This window comes from Aphelocoma coerulescens, chromosome 1, assembly GCF_041296385.1.
Source record: "Aphelocoma coerulescens isolate FSJ_1873_10779 chromosome 1, UR_Acoe_1.0, whole genome shotgun sequence".
Taxonomy (NCBI): Eukaryota; Metazoa; Chordata; class Aves; order Passeriformes; family Corvidae; genus Aphelocoma; species Aphelocoma coerulescens.
This window is the reverse complement of record NC_091013.1, coordinates 111,070,495-111,086,535: the sequence shown is the minus strand read 5'-3', so window position 1 is coordinate 111,086,535 and position 16,041 is coordinate 111,070,495. Positions and strand designations below refer to the sequence as shown.

General features: G+C 39.3%; 1 protein-coding gene across 18 annotated transcripts in view; it reads left to right on the top strand.

Moving 5' to 3' along the window:
• ROBO1 (roundabout guidance receptor 1) overlaps window positions 1–16,041 on the top strand; it is a 654,072-nt gene that overhangs the window by 592,387 nt on the left and 45,644 nt on the right. For all 18 annotated transcript variants that reach the window (XM_069024504.1, XM_069024524.1, XM_069024532.1 and 15 more), the window contains 8 exons: window positions 940–1,111; window positions 3,609–3,814; window positions 5,191–5,272; window positions 5,441–5,609; window positions 5,708–5,874; window positions 8,961–9,082; window positions 11,292–11,523; window positions 12,784–12,905. In XM_069024504.1, coding sequence (XP_068880605.1) covers window positions 940–1,111; window positions 3,609–3,814; window positions 5,191–5,272; window positions 5,441–5,609; window positions 5,708–5,874; window positions 8,961–9,082; window positions 11,292–11,523; window positions 12,784–12,905 — 1,272 coding nt within the window. The remainder of the gene's footprint in view (window positions 1–939; window positions 1,112–3,608; window positions 3,815–5,190; window positions 5,273–5,440; window positions 5,610–5,707; window positions 5,875–8,960; window positions 9,083–11,291; window positions 11,524–12,783; window positions 12,906–16,041) is intronic.

The following is a 16,041-nucleotide window of genomic DNA, read 5'->3' as shown; positions in this document are numbered from 1 at the left end:
AGTGGTGTATATATAGCAGTATATTATGCTTCAATTTCATTTATATGTTTATTTATTTAGCCATATGTTGTCTAGTACATCTTTGTTTGGTTGGTTTTTTTTTTCCTCATTTTTGACTCTGCTGAGTGGTGACCACTTGTGATGATTGAGAGAAATGAAAGAGGAGGTCAATAAATAGGGTTTGCTGATATGGAGAATATTGTGTCCCATTCTTTCGGACAGTTTTTGAAAATGCAAAATTTTGTTAGCCAAGAAAAAGAGATAAAAATAGGCTCTGTGATCCTGAAGTATTCTCATTCACAAGTTGATCAGCCAGAGGTAGGAATTCAACCCTCAACTGATTTTTGGTAAATACTACGTACTTTATACACAAACTATCTAAATAGGCATAGGATTTAATTCTGTGTTAAGACTTCTCATAAAACACAAGCACTCTGTTCAGAGAGACCTACAGAACATCTCTTTTTTAAAAACTGCTCCATTGGTAGGAAGGCAAATGTTAAAATACAGATAAATAAACCACCATCTGCATTTGAATGAAAGAAAACGAATGCCTTGGAGCAAGTTCTAAAAAAGAACATTAAAGCAAATGACTGAGGTTCACCACAGTTGCTTGCACCATTGTGGTATCTGTACATTTCACATCTTCACTAGGCTCTGTTACACTTTGTGCAAAGTCCAGTATTGATCCTAGAGAGTGCTAGAGCAATCCAAGAAGTTTTACACAATTCTATGTGCATATCTGCACCTATTTTATCATAAAAAGATCCTACAGCAGCTATTCCCATTGTGGTACAGACGTGTAAGACATAAAGAGCAGAATGTTTTCTGTATCATGTGAAAAGATTCATTTGTTTAGTTATATTAAAGTTATGCTTATTGATGTTTGAACTTATTTAACCTGTTTTTTCCCCTCTTTCTTTCCTGTACATCTTTTAGAATCTGCTTTTCTCATACCAGCCACCTCAGTCATCCAGCCGATTTTCAGTTTCCCAGACAGGAGACCTCACCATCACCAATGTCCAGAGATCTGATGTGGGGTACTACATCTGCCAGACTTTAAATGTTGCAGGAAGTATCATAACAAAAGCCTACTTGGAAGTTACAGATGGTAATCATAGATTCATTTTATCATTTCCAAGTTTTTTATTTTTATTTGAAGACAGCAGTGCGGTTATGTGACACTACTTTGAAATCTGTTTTGCATAAATGTGGATTGCATGTTTCTTTGAACATAAAAATCCTGTTTTGGCCACCTCTGTCAGGGGTTTAAAATTCTGGATAATGTGTAACACTACATTTCCGTTTTATATTGGTAAGTATATTCAGTTTATGGATTTTGGTCGGATCTGTTAATTTTTATCTGACTCCTTTTTAGCTTCCCCACTGGATTTAATTTACTTTCAGATTGCTTACTGCCTGGTTCTTTATCCCTTTTATTGTGTGGCCATTTGCATAGCATTTCCATTTACCTGTTTTTTTCCCTGTTTTATAATATTATATTTTAGCAAGGAAAAAATATCAACCTGTATGGAGATCAGCAGAAAAACATAGAAATTGTACATCCTTTTCAAGGAGTAGTTGGAAAAAAATATAAGATGAAAAAGCTACAGGGAGCATGTCTACAAGCAGTAATATGTGCTGATGTGAGGCCAGTTTGCCAATTATCAGAAATACTTCTTATTTTTAACAGCAGAGTATATACACAGGGAAAATACTAATCTTAGTATTTACAGAGAAGGAAGGTAAGAGCAGAGAATTTGAGCAGAGGGAAGGTGTTGTCTGAGAAGAGTTTCCATAAAATAGCCCTTCGCCCTATAGAAAACAAAACTAGTAAAATACTAGAAACATGCAGTGAACCTGTAGGATTAAATTGTTAATTTATCTCCCCCTCCCCCCGGATTGATATTGGAGGAATAGGACTACATCCCTTCTGCTTCCTCACAAGTTGTAAGCCACATTTCCTAATCCTCTTTTTTCCATTTTTTCAATGGGGAGAAGGCCATGGGAAGGTGAGAAATAAATTTAAAATAGAAAATTAAGGAAGTTAAAATGGTTTTCTGCTAATGACTTACGCCATCTGAGCTTGGAAATAATCAATTTAAATGCATTTTTTTTACTCTATGCTCTGGATTGATCTGGTGAGTAGTTGTTTTTTATAATGTCTTGGGACAGTTTCTGGTACTTCTATAAAAGTGAAGGCAGAATATGCTGAATATTCCTAAAGGTATTAGAATACCTTTATGAATGGTTTTCCTAAATGTAGGAGGAGTTGCCGTCAGCTTCAGTGGCACTAAAACTAGCCATGAATTTCAGTGTCATTAGATTTCTTCTATAAAGTACAGATCAATCAACTCCTTACCTTTGCCAGCTGCAAAGCTCTTGACAAACTTGTCAAAGTCAAGTACAATTTATAAGTGGGCTTATTTTGACTGTCTCTGCAGAGAAAAGTCGTAATGGCCTCAAAGTGTGTACCAACAGGCTGGGACAAGAACTAATGGATAAATAATGCAGTTGAAAACAGAGTGTCGTTTGAACATGCAAATGAAATTATGGGAGTTGGAATTGAGCCAAAAAAAGCAGTGCTAACATCCTGTCTGTTGTTATGAAAAGTAATTGAGAAATATCTGATGTTCACAAGTTATCAGAACTTCAGGTTTATATTTCAGCCACCAAACCAGTTTTTAAGTTTCGTGAGACCCATGCCACTGCTGAGAAGATTTATGACATTTAAAATTAGGGCTATTTTCAGATCATCAATCCATGTCATCTTGGATGGTACAGGTAGAGCAGATCCCCGAAACACAAGATAACTTTTACCTCTTTTTTTTTGGATAATGGAAGATAGTCATTCTTTTTTCTGTGAATGCTGAGACCGGTTTATATTTTTCTGTGCAGTATAATTAAATAGCCTATCAATAGCATTTAATTTCCATTGTGTGAAAGATGCATTATAATTGACATAGACACACTGTGGGATTTTCTTTGTGGCTTTGAAGTCATCATAAAAGTCAGAAACTACTGGAAAAATCTTTTGTAGATGAGATTTTTCCAATACGGTTCTATCCATTTGCGTTTGCTTTACCCTACTGCTTGGCATCTCACGATTAAGGAACAGCACCAAGATGAGTTGATGCCACATAAAAAATGGTTATTAAGCAAGTAGGTATTTGTCAGGTTTTTCCCTGATTGCCTACCTCCTTTTTCTCTGTCTTTAAATGCTGGAAGTATGAGCTGTGTTATACAGGCCTGCCAATGGTAAAAGGTGGAAAAGGTGAAATCTGTGCTTTGCCAAAGAATCTGGGAAGTCCTTTCTTTTCCCATTATCACTTCATAAAGACATTGGGCTTGGAGAATGCCTGGAGGATACCAGTGTAATATGCAATACTTTCTCTGTTCTGAAAATACCGTGTTGTGTATCATTTTAAACTTCTGTAGCTGCGCATCATTATAATGCACCCTGCCCTGAATAATGCATGCCTCCCACTTTAATTACTTGTTTAATTATTTTTAGTTTGTTTCAAAGCCTCGAGCAACTGCTGTTGCTTAGATGATTAGAAAATTGCTTCCAGTTGCAGAAATGTCTTTCCTGTTGTTCCTCCTGGCAGTGATTGCAGACCGGCCTCCCCCTGTCATTCGGCAGGGTCCTGTGAATCAGACTGTAGCTGTAGATGGTACTTTAGTACTGAACTGTGTGGCCACAGGCACTTTAATGCCCACTATCCTCTGGAAAAAGGATGGGATCCTCATTTCCACCCAAGACTCTCGCATCAAGCAGCTGGAGACAGGAGCACTGCAGATCCGATATGCCAAGGTAGCCTGAACTGGCAGATGGGTTTTCTGGTTGTTTGTTTCAGTTTGTGCCTTCACCTCCAGGCATTTCTGATGTAGTAAACCCTACATTTAGAATTAATGAAATGTTACATAAATGTACTAAAATATTTGATACTTCATGTTTTCAGATAGTACATTCTTTATGCATAACACCTGCCTGGGGCACATTATTTCTGATTTCATAAGGAAAAATGCTCTTTAGAGGTATTAATTAAGGGAATTACTTGGTACTTAAAACATGAAGGGGAATATTTCAGTAAGACAAATCATTACATTATTTGGGCTTTAGCACTAATAGATTAAAATGATGTAGTTAATTCAAATGTTGTTAAAGAAAACCTTTGTTTAGCATATGCAGTAATAGAGCCCTGTACACAGCTTTTTCAGAAGAGTTTTCAGTGTTTAAACATGCTCACTAATCAGTGTAACAAAGCTTAAAATGGTTAACCACCTGTCAAATACCTGGCTTCCTCAGGGAGTTATAGTACCTGGCCAATATTGCTGCTAGTCATGCATTACATGCTCTAAAATGTTCTAAAATGGGAAGTTGTAGCATCCTGGCTGTTCTCTGCTATCTTATCTGTGGTTTGAAATGTAGTAAGTTTGTTTTAAATTAGGCTGAATACATCACTTTACCACATTCCCTTGAGTTGTCCTGCTGCCAATTACAAGTTAGACTGGCTTAGAACCTCTGAGTTTTGATCACTTCCATTCAGTTTGTCTGCTGAGGCTGGGACCTGAGGAGGATAGCATTTCTTTTTTGGGAGCAAAAAAAGAAACTCTTTTGAAATGTGATTAAGTCACATATGGACAAATAATCCAACATTCAGAACTGGATGAGGATAGCATATGGAGATTCTTTTTCGGGTCTGCTGCAGAGTGAAATTTATACTAACACAGGAGCCCCATATGTACCCTGTGCAATATTTACGCTTTGCTTTAAGGATGACATGTTCTCCAGTTCTCCAGTCCTGATAAATTCCCTGGCATTATTTATGTAGAAGGTTGACAGTTGCATGGGGTCTTGTCATCTGAGTTCCTTCTCAATTTATTTGTTAGGACCTCTACAGAGTAAGGAATAAATGCTACAGGAAATGGCCTTCAGTTTGCTCATCACAGATTAGTTAATATTAAATTAGAATCTGCAGCATTTCTTTTGTGACTGCTCAGAAATAAATACCCATTTTTATTTTGTCAAAATCGTAGCTTCTAATGGAAGAAGTTTCTGGTGCGAAGTTTTTGCGGGCTAATACATTTATCCATATTCATGGGGGAACACAAAGAGCCATAATTACTTCTCTAGCACCCTGAGTGCCTGATTGTTGCAAATATTTATTCTTCTCCTCTCCCGTTCAGCTGGGCGACACCGGCCGGTACACCTGCATTGCTTCAACCCCGAGTGGCGAAGCGACATGGAGTGCATACATAGAGGTCCAAGGTAAATCCATTAGGGTTCCTCTCTGTGGAGAAAGTACATGAAGAAAAAACAGCAATTGAAATGCAGAAGTTATCTGACTCTGTCATAAATTGCCAGTGCAGATATGAGCAGCATTTAGCTGACAGCTGCTTCCTGTCCGTACTCAGCATTTCTCTCTCCTTTTGTTAGAGTTTGGAGTCCCAGTGCAGCCACCAAGACCCACTGACCCAAACTTGATTCCTAGTGCTCCATCAAAGCCCGAGGTTACAGATGTCAGCAGAAATACAGTAACGTTGTCGTGGCAACCTAATTTGAATTCAGGTGCAACACCAACCTCTTACATAATTGAGGCCTTCAGGTATATGAGTCTTGTGTGATCTTGCTGTCTGTATCTTTACGTGTAATGTGTTGCTAAAGAACCACATGCTAACCTGCTGTTGTGTGTTTTATCTCTAGCCATGCATCAGGGAGCAGCTGGCAAACTGTAGCTGAAAATGTGAAAACAGAGAGTTTTGCAGTTAAAGGGCTAAAACCGAATGCAATTTATCTCTTCCTTGTGAGAGCAGCCAATGCGTACGGGCTGAGCGACCCAAGCCAAATATCTGATCCAGTGAAAACTCAAGGTAACTTCTTGATACTGAACATTTTGGGTGTCCACAGCAGCTGTCACAAGTTGGCTAAGCAATACCAGATGCAGGAATTCTGGTAGCTTTGGACTGTCTACCTAGCCTGGCTATAATATATGCTACATAAAATACAGTGTTTAAACTTGTATTTCTCTATAACATAGACTCTGACAGCATGTTGCATTGCCTAAGGGAACTCAAGTATCTCCTATCCAAAGATAGTTCCAACTTGCAGAATAGCTCTTGCTAGCAACCAAGGTAATCCCTGGTTTTTTTGAGTTCCCACACAAATCCTCAAATTCCATGGAAATGTTATTACTGTGTCCAGTGAATCAAATAAGGCTTAAGACTGAGACAGGGGGAGAAACAGCATGTAATCTAAGTTGATTTCTGCTGTATTAGGAAAGAGAAAAGTTGGAAATTTGAAGGAATTTGGCATCATGAACCAGTAAAGATGTTTCGGCAGTGTGTTAGACGTATTTCTGTAGTACAACTGTTGGAAGTAAAACAGGGTAGAAAGCAGTGCTTACACACAGCCAAGTGGGAGAAAAGTCTGGGTAGAAGTGAGTGAAGGAGTCATCCACTGTCTCCAGCTGTGACTGAAGTCCAGCTATGGGCTGAGTCCAGCTACATAAAATTAAAACTATCTTTGTGTTCACTCTAGCCAATAAATGACACTTAGGGTGATGTACAGGGAATAAAGCATTGTAGCTCTGAAGCCTGCATTTTTCCAGTAGAAAAGCTTAGATTCTTAAGAAGGGGAAAACTAGACACACTCTTTTTCAAGGAAAAGTGATACAGATCGTATTTTTTTTTGTTTGTTTGTTTTTCTGATCTTCCTACTTACTGGAGAAATTGACCCACTGGCTTATTAAGAGTGTCTGTGTTGTATGTTTGTTTCTTTGTTTGCACAAGTAAGAACATGTTGGTTTTTGAAAGGAAGTTGTCTAAAGGAAACAAAGCGTTTTTCTTTGGTGACTTCTCATGTTTTGTGTAGTTGGTCTGAAAGCAAGTCTGTCTTATCTCCCCTGGGGAGTGACCAGTTTCACGTTGCTGTCTTTTGGTATTATGCATTTCTCCTGATGGGTGACAATTTCAGTGGATATGTATAGACAGCAGAGTCACAGCCCCATGGAAAATCAGGATTGCACAGGTTCCCAAGTCTGCTACCAAGGAGAGATTTAGTAACCTTTTAGTGATTCCTGATTTCTGGGAATAGAACTGCACGAGCCTGTTTCTCATGTAGTGTAGTTTCGTTTTTGGAGATGAGAAGAGGTATTGTGTCTGTCCCAAACTAACTGATTACTGAGCTGATTCTGAGGAACAGCAAATGTTCTGTTCACTCAACTGAATGGTTTATAATGACATGGAAAAGCTTCACTGTTCTCTGGGCACCTAGTAGAGCTGAAAACCCAGGAGCCACATAATACATCAGTGGCAATAACAACTAACACATAAAATTTTCTCCAGTCGAAGGAAATGTAATCAAGTGTCAAGTTCTTTAAAGCAGTTCTGCTCCTCTTCCAATACCATTTCATTTTTGTTTAAGTTGTGGTCTATCTAAGCAACAATTTCCCAGTTCACTTTTGTCTAGAGGGCGGTGTAGTCTAGTCCTAAATGCATGTTCAGTCCACTAACGAAGATGAATGTAGGTTACTACCTTCAGTGCCTTCATCCCTTCAGTACTACCTTCATCCCTTCAGTACTACCTTCCTACTGCCTTCATCTTTGCACTTTACAAACATTAACAACCACATTCTTGGGTGTTTTCACTGACAGTCCCTGTCTTGGAAGCTTGGAGCTTAAACAAGAGAGCACAAGCATCATTGTATAGCACAGATGTACTAGTGGCTGAGCCTGGGAACAGTTTGATTTTTTTTTTTTTTTTTTTTTGGTGGATGACTAATCTTTTTCGACTAGCAAAGCTAGAACTAATTATTCCACTGGCTTTCCTGTTACTGTTCCCTGTTCTGAGCAGGGTGATATTTAGGCAGTGCTCCCAAACAGAAGCTTTTATCTTTAATGCTTTCAAACTTTGGGAGGAGGGAAATACTGTGAGACTGTTTGCAGAACATACTACATGGGGATATAGCAGGGACACAGTAGAGGCTTTTTTTTTGGTTTTGTTTTTACTGATGTTGCTTGCTAAGAATCCAGATTTGTCACTCACTGACTGCACATTAACCTCAGCAGTAATCACTACAAGTACTTTTCATAAATTTCCAGTCATAGCATTTTAGCCATAGTCAGCATGGTATTTGTTTAAGATGAAGTGATCAAGGAGTGAGATGTGAACTCAGAACAGAAACTATGTTACTCTGCTTTCCACAGTACATGTTTTAGATGCCCTCTTAGTGGTTACCCTGTAAATTTCACACATCTGACAGTCATTCCATTTCAGTTAAATGCTTTCCAAGGGCTCAATATGCAAAAACTATGTGGTTTCATTGTACCATTGCGTGTTTTGAGAGGAATTTGTCCCTTCATGCATATGAATAATCCTTCCAGCCATAGGATAGACCAAATATCAGACGATCCAGACAGCCCTCAGCTGTGCTCTGCCTCTCGTTTACAGAAGCCTCTTGCCATTAGAGAAGCTGCAGCCATATGACTAATTTTTCTTTTCTCTGGTTGTTAACATTATTTTGTTAACTCCAAGTAAGTTTGTCATGAATTTATCTAAAGACACAGCTTCTGCTTTTCCTGTTCTGTGTAGGTTTCCTGGTCTCTTGGATTGGGCAGTGGGCAACGGAACATTTTCTCTTCCCAGCAGGAAAGAATAAAGAGATGCTGCTGTAGCTCTTTACCAAATCCATGAATGTGGTGTGTCTTTTTGTGCAGCATTACCCTCATGTTTCTCTCTGTCAAAGGAAGTGCAGTGACTTGAGTTGGTATTACCTAAGCATTGGTGATTTGCTCAAGAAAATACTTCATGTGGTTTTTTCTTACATGATTAGGAAGTACTTAGGGTAAACTTTATTAGTGATAGCATCACATACTTTCTGACATACCCATTTGTATTTACATGTACTTATTTCACCAATCATGTGTACTTGTGAGAATGCAATCTTAAATTGTTGCAGATGTTCCGCCAACAAGTCAAGGTGTGGATCACAAGCAGGTCCAGAGAGAGCTGGGTGACGTGGTGCTACATCTGCACAACCCTACTATCCTTTCTTCCTCCTCAATTGAAGTTCATTGGACTGTGAGTATAAATCTGTGTCCTGCTGGTGGTTACATGTGCTGCTGGGATGTACTGCTTTGGCTGCAGCGGGGACACACTTTAAGAAGCTGTATGCTTGCAAATGGTTTTCTCTGGGAGAAGTGCTACTTGTGCTCTGCTTTTCTACTTCATTAAATTTTGTCCCGTTTTCTCCATCTTTGTCTCCCTAGAGAGTGCTGTTTACGATATAGTGAGGGTTTCAGAGTCCTCCTCTGGAAGCTAAAGGAGTGATCAAAGCCCTCCTAAGTCATGTCATTTGAAGCCTTTGCACTGCTTTCAGTAGGACGTGTATCAGTCCCTTAATGAGATAACGTGGGCAATTCCCTGTCTGTCAGTCACCTGCAGAGAGAAATACTGCATAATTCTGTTTGAAAGTGTTACCTCCATCCTACAGACACACTAACAAACACACCCAAATCAGATAGCCTCATCTGAACCTATCCTTTCCTACCGTGCACTGAGTACGCAGGGTGCAGGGAGAAGAGATGTAAAAGGCAATGTCATATTGATGTTGCTCTGGCAGTAGGAAAGCAGGAATTTGGCCACGTGGAGGATATAGCAGAGGAAATGAGGGATTGAGGAATGTAACTCAAAGGTCAGTTTTAAAATGGAATGCAGAATTAAGAAAAAGTTGGGGATATAATTATGCCACGTACAGAAATAAAGCCATAAGGAGTGAGCTTTGAGGTCTTTGTATGACTTCCATCTGAACATTCCAGTATATTGGCAGGGATAGTGTGGGACAGCATGGGCTGTAGCTCCTGCCATGCCATGGCAGAGTATTTTGAACAGGAACAAAAGGCATTTTGACTTTGTAGAAGAGCTGTAGCCCAAAGGAGTCCTGATCCACAACCAGGGCTCCTCGATGCTGCAAGAACACCAATAATATCTGCTGTGTTGCACAGTAATTAATTATACTCTCACCTGCAGTATGGCCACCTGCAGCAGGCAATCTCTTGTTTTAACTAATACATTAAAACATCTTTGAGGTTCCTTGCTAATTCTTTTTGACCTTTACTTACAGAACAACCTTTTCAGACAGGCAGCTTTTGTCAGTCTCTTGGGTGGCCTGTGGCTTCTCTGCAATTTCAAAAATAAGCATTACCTCAGTTTCAGCTAACACATGCATTCTTTATGTGATTATTAAAAATGAAATGTGTTGCTCTTTGGAGTAAAATTGCAAGCACATGGTTTTACTACACCACTGTATGAGATTTTTGAAAACAGGGAAAATCTGATGCACTTTAAAAACTTTATTGTGGTTGTTATTGGGCTTCCTTATTCATCAGAAATTGAAACCAGTAGTTAAAAAGATAGTGAATGCTCCACAACAGATCACTTGTATAAGGTAGCTTTCTATTTCAGCTAAAGGCAAACATATTGGATCTACCCTTGTTTCCATTCAGATCTCTTTCTCCATATATTTGGTATAAAATTGCCTTAGTTTGAACAAAGTGCTCAGGACCACTGAGCCATCAGCTTGATCCGCTTTTCCAAGTCTCATCCATGTTGCCGTACTGAGTTTTATGTTCCCTCCTGGAACCTGGCCCTTTCCTTCCAGCAGAGAGCCTCCCACTGAGTGGGTGGACATGGGGGAAGTCTTTGGAGAGATCTGCCCTCTGACAGAGCCCAGCCACAGCAATGGAGACAGTGCCAGCTGGCCACCCTCTCAATTTGCTTTCTCCAAAAAGAAGCAGGCAGGAAGCAGTGCTCATTTCACGGGTTTTGGGAAGCTTCCACATGTCGGGAGAGTTGACAGGCTCTCTCTTTGATCTCCATATTCATCACCCTGAGCTGTGGCACTATAAATCTCCCTTTCCCCATGTACCCCCAGCCCTGCTGTGCAGATTCAGGTGAGCAGCAGTCTGACCTGTGCTGAGCTCTTTTGTCCATGGATACAAAGACTGTTCATTTCATGGAGCTGGGGCATATTATACAACTCTGTTATCCTCCTTTAATGCCTTCCTAAATTCAGGGAAACCAGCACAGTTCTACGAGCATCAAAGAGATTAATGCACTTGTGAATCAGGCCTGTAATTTGTTGTAATGCAAGGAGCCTTTATCTGCTTTGGCAGTGATGTTTACTTTGAATAACATGAGGGATAGTCCAGGAGACGTGCACTGTGTCACGGGCATCACCCCTGGTTCCTGTCTGTTTATGGATGTGTTCTGTGTTCTGCTGTCTTGCCAGGTGGATCAGCAATCCCAGTATATTCAAGGATATAAAATTCTGTACCGGCCTACACCAGCATCTTATGGAGAATCAGAGTGGTTAATCTTTGAAGTGAGGACTCCAACCAAAAACAGTGTTATCATTCCAGAGCTGAAGAAAGGTGTAAACTACGAAATCAAGGCCCGCCCTTTCTTTAATGAGTTTCAGGGAGCAGATAGTGAAGTGAAATTTGCAAAGACCCTGGAAGAAGGCAAGTAGGAGCTAGACTGTCTTCATCTTTCCTTTTTGAAGTAGCAGCCTGGCCGGCTTCCCTCTGATATGTTCATTATTTGATCTTGTTTGAAGTGCATGCTGTTTGAGAGCAGCAATCTGTGGCAGAGGAGGCTGTGTCGGACTGATCATTATGTGAATTGTTTGGTGACACAGAAGTAAATATTCTGAGCCAGGCATGAGAGACAGAGAGAGAAGGATGTGCAAAAAATCCATCCAACACACAATGGGAAATCCGCTTTTTTATCTTCCCTGCAGTGTGTGCACTCCTCCCTGCTGAGTTCATGGGCTGGTCACAAGTGACTTCTGTCAGATTCAAGCACTTGCTAATCACTATCTTGAGTAGATAGCAGACAGTACAGAAATCATCAAAGCAGTGTAGCTGGGGGAATGGAAACCATGGTTTTTAGAAGGCTTTTATATCTGGATCAATCAGCGAGACCAAATGGGAAGATGAATGCGGGCAACAGATATAGTGGCCTAAATTATGTATTTCCATCTCATACATGTGCTGAAAAGACAAGGTTCATAAAGCTCTTCCTTTTGTTGCTGCACAGGCAAGTATGCAAGGTGGCCAGTGCCTCTGAATAGGGATTTTGGTATTTCTGCTAGGATGAGCAACCTTCCCCTTTCTATCTTCCTTCTCCATTAGAAGTGCTGTGCAGCTCCAGTTTGTTGCTGCAAGTGGTTCAAAAGGTGTGCATAGTTGCATTCATCCTAAGCATCAGCTAAGCATCCACTTTTTAGAAGGACTATTTCAAATGCAAAACATAAATTATTATTATTATAAATATGTTAATACTAACACCTTTCGCCCTGACTTTAATAATTTTTGTATTACTCAGTATTTTTTACACATTAGAGGAACTTGATCAGGGGACTATTTATAGGATTTATTTTCAAAACCGTTGATCCTAGGTGAGATGATTTGAGAGCAGTGAGGAACTCAGTGCTTGGGACTGTGACATGCAGGTAATGGGTGTCTGAGCTTGGAAAGTATAATTTGGAGTGTTACTTTTCCTGGCCTGCACAGCAAGACTATGGCAGAACTCAGAGCCTGGTTGTTGGTTTATACATTTTCCTTCTGTATCATTTTACCTTGTGGGCACAAACTGCCCTCAGTGAAGGGTGAGGCACAAAAGATTGCATTTGTAGAGCCCAGAAACCATCTTCCACTTAAACAAACTCTCTTGTGGGTGTGACAAGCATAACCATTCAGTCTTTCTTTCTGAACAAACAGCTCCTAGTGCTCCACCTCAGAGTGTTTCAGTAACTAAGAACGATGGGAACGGGACAGCAATCGTGGTCACCTGGCAGCCACCCCCCGAGGACAACCAGAACGGGATGGTTCAAGAATATAAGGTACTGCTGGCATGGCTTGGTCCCCTGGCAGAGGGAGCGTGGCCAGGTAGTGAGGGGATGGGCTGTTCGTGGATGCTTGGCTCCATCTTCTGGTTACTCAGAGAAAATGGGAGAGAAAAATCACTGCTTGGAATCCAACTCCGTATTTAGTGATTCTGCCTAGGTGGTGGAAGGCAATTAAAATAGCCTCCGTAAATCAAAGCAAGGGGTCAACACTCTTAATTAAAACAGCTCCCTCCTTGCCTTCTTTATAACTTGGGAAATGCACACAAGGAGAGAGGGAACCATACCTGTTGGAGAACCATTTTGTGACTCTTAAGACATTGGCCAAGGTAGGTAGTAAATATAAACAGGCTTAATGAGTTGAAAATCTCAGGGATAATAATTAACAGTGTTAAGATCTGAGTAAATTACGCGTAACTGGGTAGTTAAAACAAATGGAAAACTTTCAAGGCAAGAATGTGCTTCTGTGATAATAAATCTATTAGTGCATAGAAATTTTTCTTTTCTTCCAAACACAGTTCTCATTATGTTGTTTAATTTTTAACAAATTGAAAGTACATTAAAAATATTTATTGTTTGTTATTCATTTATGAACGTAGACTGTTTGCAGTTCAAATTTTTTGGTGATAATTTACATAGCAAAGTAAATGACGTTTATTTTCCTAAGCAAGCTAGAGATGTTTTAAATGTTTAGTTGTGGATATGAAGTAAGCTTTGTAGCCATAGAGAGGCAGGAACTTTGGTGTCAGCCCCTTGCAAATGCACATTTTTGAGAAAATCTTCTAAATGAGAATATCTTGGCTATTTTTCAGGTTTAAACACGGTGCTATAAACATATTCCTAGCCATCAAAACTCATTCTAATTTTTTTTTCCTCTCAGTAAAAATGGGAAAGGGAAGAGATTGCTAAGCTTCAAGGTCAATTTAGAATAATAAAACCCTTTTCAGAGCCTGGTCAACTGGTAAAAAAAAATATCTGTTTATGGCCTAGTTTCAGATATATAATATAATGTAGTGGGAAAAAATACTTGGGAAGTTTTTCCATTTAAAGACAGACCTTGAGCTGGAGAGATGGAATTATTTCCAGTAAGAAACTGAATCAGAGGAATGTTACAGTTGCAAGGACACAACGATAAAAGTCAGGAAATTTACATTTCTGAGTGGATATAATCCCTACCCCACCTCTGAGGATTTTGAGGTGACAGGCTACCAGGTGCTGGAGCAAGCACCTTGTAGTGCTTGTGTAGCAGCAGATGGCACACTGCCACGTTTTGCATCTATATTTGTTGCACTGATGTTATTATTTTCCTTTGTGCTTTTCACCATGGACAGAAAACAGACATAAAAAATATATATGTGAAAATACATATTCCATTCCTACTCAAGTTGCTATATGTAATTACTGGTTTTGTCAAGAAAACTAAATAAATGCAGAACTACTGATTTGAGATTAAAAACTAATACCAAGAAAAAAATTCAAATGGAAGTCTTGTGAAATTTTCTCTTTTTTCTTTCATTTTTGTTTTTCTATCTTCTGTTTTCTCTTAGAAAATAAAGAAAAAAAGATATGCATATGTGGGGCAGTTCATTATTTTCTCAGCACCCCAGATCAAAGATCTCAGCACCCCAGTACAAAGTGTACCTACTTTAATTAAAGGATAAAATAAATAGGAAGAAGGATCCTGTCTTAATTGAAGAAGTGTCAGTAGCACACGCAAATCCCCAGAAATTCAAATGCATAGCATATAAGTAATTTTCTCTTTCCCTAACACAAACTTAGAAACTCGTTATACTAATTCTTCCTTATGTGCCTGTTATAATGTGAATTCATTCTTCTTTTATAATTTTCCAAATGTTCATTTTCAATTGCCTATTTATGTATGCAATCAAATGTAGGAGGGCAAGTGCTGAACAACTTGATGTTTAACCTGACAGTCTCGTTTCATGCACTTCTCCATGCACTTGAGTGCCTAAGAACAAAAACTTTTTTTCTGAACTAGTAATTCATGATTACAAGTACAAAATAAATGGTTTTCATTGTTTGCACATGCAGCATTTTACAAGGTGGCAGTATTAATTTCTGTGAAAATTACCTAAGTCAAAATGGAGATTTAAGTCTTTTGTTCCTCACTTAATTGAGTTCTTATTTACATAAGAGCATTTTCATGACTATCCTTTAGGATACAAGAGCAGTATTAGTAATAGTTTTACTCCTAGATTGAAACAGTCTCTGTGCAGTATCAGAATACAACGAGGAGTTTCTCTTCATGTGCTCTGACCTGCTCTGCAGCAGCACTTACATGTATCCTGTGTTGGGATTCGATTTTAAAGGAACTTAAAATACATTTCACATCCTCACAGTGTCCCACTAGCCTTGCTTCAGTCTGGCATCCAGAGAAGGAAAGAGGGTCTTTACAATGTCCTGAAGGTGAGATAAAATTTCCAGTGTCCAGGCAGAAAGGGCTGTACAGAAAGGGCTGTAGCAATTGTTCTACATGTGAAAGTCTATCCCCCTCACCTGGCAATCTCCCCAGCAGCAGAATTGCACAAGGGATTTAAAGCAGCTATCTGGGTACTAAATCTTTTAGGAGCTCCATATGTTGAAAGCAAAATCTTCCCTCCTGTGTACAATCAGCCCAGGTTCAGATAGGCTGCTGTTCTCAGCCAAGTTTGCTTCGTTACAGATAAAGTATTGAATTTAACTCATTTAACTTTCTGGATAAATGTTCTTTGTAGAGGAGTACATTTGTGGAAAGGGGACAAAAAGGAAATAATAAAGCTTCATGGGTTTTTTTAGCAGATGTAGATTAGCTGCTACTTCACCTTAAATAGCAGTTGGGAGTTCAACCATCCTCCTAAAAGCATTTGCCACATCAATGCTTCAGGCCTAAAGAGATAAAGATATCTCATCATATTGTTTCCCCCAGCCATTTAATGTCACTGATGTAATATATAATGTGGTGATTTGAAGTCACTAGACATGTATGTTGGACTCAACCAAAAACTGAGATCTGATGTCATGCTGTTGTCTCAATTAGAAGACAGCATAACATTCCATATTTGCCTCTTGCTGCCATCTAAAAAAAAAAAGAAAAACCAAAACCTTTTGGATTCCAGCATGACATCAGTTCTCT